The sequence below is a fragment of the Phyllobates terribilis genome, unplaced genomic scaffold, assembly GCF_046119375.1.
Source record: "Phyllobates terribilis strain yellow unplaced genomic scaffold, ASM4611937v1 Scaffold_5__5_contigs__length_657084704, whole genome shotgun sequence".
NCBI classification, from domain to species: Eukaryota; Metazoa; Chordata; class Amphibia; order Anura; family Dendrobatidae; genus Phyllobates; species Phyllobates terribilis.
The window spans coordinates 374,391,452-374,400,779 of NW_027362765.1; the positions used below are offsets into that span (position 1 = coordinate 374,391,452).

General features: G+C 45.8%; 1 protein-coding gene across 1 annotated transcript; it reads left to right on the forward strand.

The window, feature by feature from the left end:
• Nucleotides 1-1,143: 1,143 nt before the first annotated feature.
• Nucleotides 1,144-6,576, forward strand: LOC141273231 (trypsin-like). Its single transcript, XM_073684801.1, has 5 exons — nt 1,144-1,264; nt 1,437-1,590; nt 2,460-2,713; nt 5,581-5,717; nt 6,328-6,576. Exons 1-5 carry the CDS (start codon nt 1,198-1,200, stop codon nt 6,475-6,477), a joined length of 762 nt encoding a protein of 253 aa, XP_073540902.1. The 5' UTR covers nt 1,144-1,197; the 3' UTR covers nt 6,478-6,576.
• The last annotated feature ends 2,752 nt before the right edge of the window (nt 6,577-9,328 follow it).

Sequence of the window (9,328 nt, forward strand, 5' to 3'; positions counted from 1 at the left end):
CGCTGGATCATCTATGCCCTGTAGCCACCCCAGGGCCTACGTGGAGGGTTTGGGACGGGTCCCTCAAAATACATCTTGGGTCACATGGACACCTGGTTACGGAGGCGCCGTGACCTATAAAAAAAACTGAACTCCTTGTACATATGTTGTTGTGTTATTGTTTATACCCTGTTATGTATATTTTCATAAAATGTGTTTAGTCCCGGAGTACTAAAATTTACTAGGGGGGAATGTGGCACCCCAGGGGTCTGGTTGCCACAGTGGTAGAAATACCATGTCTGAGAGCGAGCATGGGTTTTCCTGGTCAGGAGCACATTTGCATGCCACGCCTCCTGCCCCAGTCCAGGGAGGGGAGGAACCTGCCCTTTATAAACTGGATCTGGGGCGGGGTTAGAGAGTTTAGTCTAGTCTAGTTCCAGAGGAAGGGACAGAGCAGCAGCAAGGAGCTCTGTAGGAGCCAGGAGCTGAAGACCAGGGATTGGAGCTGATAGAGCTCATCCTGGCAGAAGACGCAGAGAGGCTATACTCCTCCCGTGGGGAGTTATACTACCCTCTGCTGTGCACACAACATCAGCCTCAGCGGTCTGCCCCGCAGCAGCGGTTCTCAGTGACCGCAATCCACGGGTGGCGTAGTCGGACATTTAAACATTACAAAACCAAAGACACAGATCCGCCACTGGTTTGACCACCCTGAGCCACGGGACCAGGTCGCCGCCACGGAGACTACAACCCCTGACATTACACAGAGACCCGGCTCCGGGTATTCCCACACACACGGCCCAGGGGGCGCGTCACTATGGTGTGGGTTATTGTAAACCGATTTTCTAAACAATGCCATTTGGTTCCTTTGGCTCAGTTGCCCACTGCACAGAACTTGGTAGATTTGTTTCTTGTTCAGGTGGTAAGATTAAAAAAAAATACTGACCGAGTACTAACCGAAAACTGGCCTAAATGTATATGTTGCAGTATTACAACCTAATGCAAAGAACTTAAGAGATGCTAAATTTATTTTCTGGGGTGGAAAATTAACATCCAAGGTTATAACTAATCAACAGGTCAGAAGCACATTCCCAACAAAGTGACCTTCGTCGATAGATTACATGTATATTTTAGGTTATGTAGATACTGATTAACTTTCTTTTGGGTGAGGAGGAGGTTGAGGGATGATAGCTTTTTGGGTATAAATATCTGTGGTTTATGCTCCATACTCATTCTGGATCCATCATGAAACTTCTCCTGATCTGTGTGCTCCTTGGAGCAGCTGGTGAGTCCGCTGCTTCTTTCCGAAGTCCATTGTTAATTTTCATAATTGTTTTTATATTGATTCTCATGAGGGTTTTTGATGTTCATGATTATATTCTTTAATCTTCATTATGTTACGCTCATGAGACGTCAGAGTGAACAACATAAAACCTGTTTATTTGTAATGTTCTCAGCTGCTTTTGAAGATGATGACAAGATTGTGGGAGGTTACACCTGTGGCAAGAACTCCGTCCCCTGGCAGGTGTCCCTGAACTCCGGCTACCACTTCTGTGGTGGATCCCTAATCAACAGCCTGTGGGTGATCTCCGCCGCTCACTGCTACAAGTCGTAAGTTACTGGAATTCTGACCAAGACTTAAATCAATTTAATGGTTCAGCGTTTGTTATTCACTATTTTCTATTGTTGAGCAGCACAATGTAAATATGGAATTGACAAGAGTTTAGTTTGCTAAAATGGACGGCCATGACATTCTCAAATATATAAATGTGGAAAGTTGAAACAACATTATGTCTAGGGATAAAAATAATTCATTAAATTTTGTGGGATAAAAGCATGAATTATTAATAAATATTTGATGTTTGCCCTGATGGTTGGTGAGATCCCTAAGGGTTGGATTTCGTACAACTCAAAAATTTGTGGCCACCATTGTTTTAGAAAAACCCTTTAATAACGTGGACACTGGACTTCAGTTCTGTCAGATCTTATAAAGACCTTCCTATGACTTTAATAAAGGTTTGTTAGATCTTAAAACAATGAGCATGTCCTACACATCTACACACCTACACTCAAGGAGCAAAGTATTCATCCGTTTTTAAAGAGGTTCTCTGAGGTTTAGAAAGTTATGGTTATTTTCTTTGAAGACACTCTTGTGTATGGGATGCAACTGGATTGCAGGATAACTTTATCAACTTGAATGTGGCTAAATTGTAAAACCACAAACAACCTATGGACATATGTGGTGATATTTCTGAAGGAAAACCAGCGTGTTTCCCTAAATTTTGACAAACACTTTAAAGCTAGTGCTGCAATACAAAACATATACATATGGTGTAATCTTAATTATAAATCGAGCTTAGTATTCTGTTTCGTATTTTATGGGATTTTTATTATGTAGCACAATCCTAGCACAAATGTTTATTACTTTCTTAATTCATCTAGCTTAATTATTAATTTAATCATTTATTATCTTCTTCCAGGAGCTTACAGGTCAGACTGGGAGAGCACAACATCGCTGTCAGTGAAGGTACCGAGCAGTTCATCAACTCTGCCAAAGTCATCAGACATGCCAGCTACAACTCCAGGACCCTGGACAATGACATCATGATGATCAAGCTGGCTTCTGCTGCCACCCTCAACTCCTACGTCCAGGCTGTAGGCCTGCCCAGTGGCTGCCCTGCTGCTGGCACCAGCTGTCTGATCTCCGGATGGGGCAACACCCTCAGCAGTGGAAGTAAGTCAAGAAATAAAGTCACTGATTTACAAGTTTACGAGCCACTGATATGTACTTAGCTGACGTTTGCTCAGGATTTTAAACTGCTCAGACGTAGAGACTGCTCATGGGTGGAGACTTCTCAGAGGTAGAAACTCCTCAGGGGTGTAGACTTTTGTTAAATAACTCAAATACATTATTAAGTGGGGTTATATAAGTGAGAAATTAGAAATATCAGACTATTTTTTTATAGACTTAAAAATAAAATTCCTGAGAAACGTTGGAGTCACTAAGAGCTAATAATTACTTTGTAGCTGTTCTCTTTTTATGGATTCTTACATGGGTGGTACCAACTAGGATAACCAGCATGATATGCCCCATTTGGCCAATATCAAGACAAAATATTTAGATAAAAACTCTTTTAAAACCATCACTATCTTTTGCTGATGATCAGATGGGGAAAATGTTGAAATGAAGTTGATAAATTTTATGTTCTAAATTGAGTTTAGCACGGTCACATACTGCTCCAATTCAAACATAATTTTTCTAGATCTTTCCTACCTTAGATAGAGCCCTGTGTACAATTAACAATTAGGGAAAAGATATAATGACAGATACATTTTTTGGTTGAGGAAATATATGCTAGACCAGGGGTCTCAAACTCGGCTGGGTATATGGGCCACACATGGAAAAAATTTGAATTTGGCGGGCCGCATTCTTTGTTCAAAGTGACATTTTTAGTGATACCATTTTTTTTTGTATACACCTTTTGAACATTTTTGCTATGTTTATTTTTTTATAGCTTGGGTCATTACGGATGTGGCGATAATAAACGTGCACTTTTTTGTGTTTACTTTAGTTTATATATAAAACAGCATTTTTAGTGACAAATATCTTTTCATGCTTTATTTTTATTTATTTAATTTTTACAATTTTATTTCCCCCAATTGGCAACATACAGTAATATTGTCTTACAATTAGCACCATATAGTAATATTGGCAAACATCTTGTAGTAATGGTCCCCATCTTGTACTAATGTGCCCCATCCAAATCCCCATCTTGTGGCTATGTGCCCCATCCAGGTCCCCATCCTGTGGCAATGTGCCCCATCCTGTGGCTATGTGCCCCATCCAGGTCCCCATCCTGTGGCTATGTGCCCCATCCTGTGGCTATGTGCCCCATCCAGGTCCCTATCCTGTGTCTATGTGCCCCATCCAGGTCCCCATCCTGTGGCAATGTGCCCCATTCTGTGGCTATGTGCCCCATCCAGGTCCCCATCCTGTGGCTATGTGCCCCATCCAGGTCCCCATCTTGTGGCTATGTGCCCCTTCCATGTCCCCATCTTGTGGCTATGTGCCCCATCCAGGTCCTCATCTTGTGGCTATGCGCCTCATCCAGGTCCCCATCTTGTGGCTATGTGCCTCATCCAGGTCGCCATCTTGTGGCTATGTGCCCCTTCCAGGTCCCCATCTTGAGGCTATGTGCCCCATCCAGGTCCCCATCATGTGGCTATGTGCCCCATGCAGGTCCCCATCATGTGGCTATGTGCCCCATGCAGGTCCCCATCTTGTGGCTATGTGCCCCATCCAGGTCCTCATCTTGTGGCTATGTGCCTCATCCAGGTCCCCATCTTGTGGCTATGTGCCTCATCCAGGTCCCCATCTTGTGGCTATGTGCCCCATCCAGGTCCCTATCTTGAGGCTATGAGCCCCATCCAGGTCCCCATCTTGTGGCTATGTGCCCCATCCAGGTCCCCATCTTGTGGCTATGTGTCTCATCCAGTTCGCCATCTTGTGGCTATGTGCCCTATCCAGGTCCCCATCTTGTGGCTATGTGCCCCATCCAGGTCCCCATCTTGTGACTATGTGCCTCATCCAGGTCCCCATCTTGTGGCTATTTGCCCTATTCAGGTCCTCATCTTGTGGCTATGTGCCTCATCCAGGTCCCCATCTTGTGGCTATGTGCCCCATCCAGGTCCCCATCTTGTAGCTATGTGCCCCATCCAGGTCCCCATCTTGGGGCTATGTGCCCCATCCAGGTCCCCATCTTGTGGCTATGTGCCCCATCCAGGTCCCCATCTTGTGGCTATGTGCCCCATCCAGGTCCCCATCTTGTGGCTATGTGCCCCATCCAGGTCCCCATCTTGTGGCTATGTGCCCCATCCAGGTCCCCATCTTGTGGCTATGTGCCCCCTGTGATGTTCTTCACACACATAAAAGAGGAAAAAAAAGAATCTTCTCACCTGTCCTCCGTTCCGTCGGCGTCCTTCCTGCAGATGTGGCCTGCAGGCACCGACCCCTTGACGATCCCGACCTGGTCCAGGAGGAGCCGCTGACAGCAGCGCTGCATTGCCGCACAGAGACTGTCTCCCAGCACAACATTTCCAATCAATGCCAGCCGCCGGCCAATCAGAGGCCAGCAGCTGACATCTGCGCATGGCAGTGACATCATAGTCGCTGCGCCGGCACACAAATGTCAGCTGCTGGCCTCTGATTGGCCGGCGGCTGGCATAGGAAATGCTGTGCTGGAAGACGATCTTTGCACGGCAGTGCAGCGCTGCTGTCGGTGGCTCCTCCTGGACCAGGTTGGGATCGTCAAGGGGTCTGTGCCTGTGGGCCGCATAAAGCAGGTTTAGGGGCCGCATGTGGCCCGCAGGCCGCGTGTTTGAGACGTCTGTGCTAGACCATCATGGAGAGATCAGCCACGAGCTTCTTGTGTGTAAATATCTTACTGTAACAGGCAGCAAAAAGCTTTAATAATAAATTGCAAGAGAACACATGCAAACATTACAATTATTGATGATCTTCTCTTTTTTTTAACTGAATACAGTTAATAATTTTGGATTTTATATACTATATGCTAATGTTTTATGTAACTTTACTTGTAGCTAACATGCCCAACCTCCTCCAGTGTGTGGATGCCCCCGTCCTGACTGCTGCCCAGTGTAGCAACGCCTACCCCGGAGAGATCACCGGCAACATGATCTGCGTTGGATACTTGGAAGGAGGCAAAGATTCTTGCCAGGTAATGTGGCTTTATAACCTCATACATTTCAGATCTGTTACCCTGGGATTAGAGCTGTTAAGATAGCCATGTACGTTAGATTTCTGCAGAACCTGCTGACTGACTAATGTATACAATCGTGTCCTAACTCTCTTCACATGTCAGACATATTGGATTTCTGCCCACCCTATCCACTGTTCTGATAGTAGATAAGATGTTAGCAGGTGTCTGCCTGAGCCTATTCCCCTCACAACACTAAGAACAAGTGCTTGCTGGGCATCAATATTTATCGAAATCGAGAGACATTTCCTGATCAAGAGTCATTAAATTCCTGTTTCCCCATTCCTTCAAGTGCAACAAATGAGACAGACCTTGTAAGGAATTGAATTCCTAGCTATTAGCCAACGATGTCAAAGTTGCAATTTCAGGGGCCCCGCTGCTTGAGGGAGAACATGGATTCATGTGCCACAAACAAAGGGACTAGTATTATAAATGGCACATGAAACATGGGGGTCACTGTTTTTTATTGGGGCTCAAGAACTTTGAGTTGCTCTTCTACGAGAGAGATGTCTCTTGACTCATTTCTTAGAATATAGATACATGATATTTATTACTCTTTGCTTCTTCTCAGGGTGACTCTGGTGGACCAGTGGTCTGCAGTGGACGGCTCCAGGGTATTGTCTCCTGGGGATATGGCTGTGCCCTCAAGAACTATCCTGGTGTCTACACCAAGGTCTGCAACTACAACTCCTGGATCTCCAGCACCGTTGCCGCCAACTAAACTTTTTCCTTCTTCTGATGGTCATCTGCTCTTACTCTGTTACTTTATTGTAATTCACAACCTGGTGGCAGTTCACGATCAATAAAAAGTTAAACCAAATCTCAGCCTTGGTTTATTATTTAGATGGAGGTGGGAATGTTGAAAGACCGGTACATCTAGTTCAATATCCTGCAGATTATCCATTGGAAGGTGATAATAAAGAGCTGCCAACTGTCTTCTTTGTCGGACAAAAAAGGTAATATCCTGACTCGAAATATAAGCTTCTTCGAGACCATAGGACTCATAAGTTCCACAATAAGGCTACTTAGTATATTTCTAGTTGGGGTAAAACTATCTTAACATCATCGGCATCCCATCGTGTTACTTGCATTGGTAGATCAGCAGTTTCAAACTTAAATGGGGTCTGGGGACACTTAGAAAAATACTGTTAAGGTGTCAGCCGCATTGTTAAATTTAGGCTGTGGGTGTAAGACATGACAGAGGTTGTGTTGGCAAAGTTCACTCTGTAGCTGCTACATCACTGTGTCATACAATTAAATGTTGATGCACTATGATGTCTAGTGTACTGTGTCCCCATAGCTTCCCTATTTATAGGATGATGGCCCTATAGCTCCCCTACATAAAGTATAATGTCCCTGCAGCCTCAAACATAAAGTATGAAGGCTCCACAGCACCCCAAACACTGACAAGCAAAAGGGTAATTATGTTTTGAACTTTTGACTTTCCGGCTCCATATCTCACCATCCACTATTGCATCAAACACGAGACTACAATCATTTTATAGACAATCATCTCAGCTATCGCATACATATATTTACTTTCAACTATTTTGCACATCATTAGTTAGTTCTGCAGATTCTTCTCATGTCACTGCATTGTTACTACTTTTCTCCTGGTGGTGGAAAAATCTTTATCTTCCTGTATACTACATATTACAACCTGTTCTCACATTCCCTAATAGCTCAGTGTGATATTAGATTGATTCCCAAGCGAAAGGTCACTGTTTCCAATCGAGGAGCTGCAACACAGGTACTTTAGATGAAGTGACACAGAAACACAGAGCAGCCAATACAGGGTTAATAAACAAGGGGGATTTACTGTAACAGGGTCAATCTCCACGCAGGGAGTAACAGGGGAAATATGGGGACAACAAGGGGAGTAGCAGGTAACAGACTATAAAAGAACAAATCACAGTTTGGCAAGATATAGCAGAGTCGACACGGTTGTAATCGGCAGTTTTACACTTAGCTGACTCTTGTTCCCCACGAGGCAGTTGCCGGCTGATGCCGGTGTTGTTTTCTTCTGGCTTCCCCGCCTAAACAATGCTCCATCTTCTGGCGGCAGCGGGCGGTCTCCGGTTTCACCCGCTGAGCCCCTAGTCCATAACACTGCACCTCACTTGCTCGGCTCCCTGGACCCTGCGTCTCTTCTCCCTCTAGTGGGGCTGGACCCCAACTGTCAACTCTCTGCTTTCCCATGCAAAACTCCTCTTTCTCCCTCTTCCTAGACACACTTCCAGCTCCCCGGTCTCCTGATCCCTGAGCTCTGGACACGCCCCCCAGCTTCCGGGTCACCTGACTCCTGTCTCGCAGTCTGTCTTCCCACTGCAACCAGAGGCACGGCCCCGGCAGTTCCGGATCCTTTGTTCTGAAAGTACTTACACTCCGGTCTTCCCCCTTACAGAGCAGCCATGAACAAGATTCCCCAAGAAAAGAGAAACAGCATCATCCAGCTCATCGATAGCGGTCTCACTGACAAGAAATTGCCAAACTGCATCATGTGAACGCCATGACAGTTGGAAGAATATGAAATGAAGTCCGTCCATCCATTCAGAAGCCAAGAGGTGGATGTCCAGGCAAAATGTCAGAGTGAACATGTCGGCTTATAACCAGGTTGATCAGTTCTGGGACAGCAAACACGGCAGTGGAGGAGGCTCGTGTCGTATGCTTCATAATAGTGAGATCACAGACGTCCATGCAAGCACCGTTTGTCACGGGTGTGTCGCCACGAAGATCGTCACGATTACACAGCCTGACTTCTCGCAGCTGACTTTTTGGTGCTTTGTGTTTTCGGCAGTGAGGGAGTTAATTCTCTCTCTCTCTGTGCTAGACGAGGTCCAGCCTCGCCCAGCTGCAATCAATGCTGCTGTAGTGAGTCTCCTTCAAATGCCTGCTGGTCTGTTTGGGAAGTGTCGGTGAAAGCATTTCATACAGACTTACAGAGCGGATCGTGGTATTTGGAGTTTCTGAGATAAGTGTATTTGGAGTGTATTTTCCCTTCCTCGCTTTATCATTTATCTCCTTTCCCGTTGGTGTTCCCTCTGTTGTAGTTGTGTAGTTTTTGTATGCAAGGTGGTTTTGGTTTTTCCCTTGTACTGTCTCGTTCGTCTAAGTACTGTGTGTGGGCATATTATTACTTGTCCTCTTTTGTTGTGATCGGGGTCCTTCTCAGGACTAGATTACTTTGGTGCAGGGATCCTCAGGAGGTAGGGGTTACGCTGGCGGCCTGGACCTCTGTACCTTTAACAGTACCTCCAGGTTGAGGGATTAGTCAGGGCCCCAGCTTAGGGTCAGCTTAGGCCCCCTACCTCCAGTATACAGAGACAGCGTGACATTTTCACCGACCCACTTAGTTTTTCTCCAGCTACCATGGATCCAGTAGCCGGTCTAGCTCGGCAGTTGCAGAGTTTGTCCATGGAGCTGGCGGACGTTAGGTCTAAGGTTTTGCATCCTCAGGAGCAAGCCGGACCAGAACCTAAAGTAGCTCTCCCTGACAGGTTCACTGGGGGGCGGGACAAGTTTTTTGTTTTCCGGGAGGCATGCAAATTGTACTTTCGGCTGCGGCCTCGGTC

What these genes read in the sequence shown, in the direction of transcription:
- LOC141273231 (XM_073684801.1), top strand. Translation starts at nt 1,198, where the DNA reads ATGCTCCATACTCATTCTGGATCCATCATGAAACTTCTCCTGATCTGT. An exon ending in GCCGCTCACTGCTACAAGTC is followed by an intron (nt 1,591 to 2,459) that starts GTAAGTTACTGG and finishes ATCTTCTTCCAG; the next exon opens with GAGCTTACAGGTCAGACTGG. An exon ending in CAACACCCTCAGCAGTGGAA is followed by an intron (nt 2,714 to 5,580) that starts GTAAGTCAAGAA and finishes CTTTACTTGTAG; the next exon opens with CTAACATGCCCAACCTCCTC.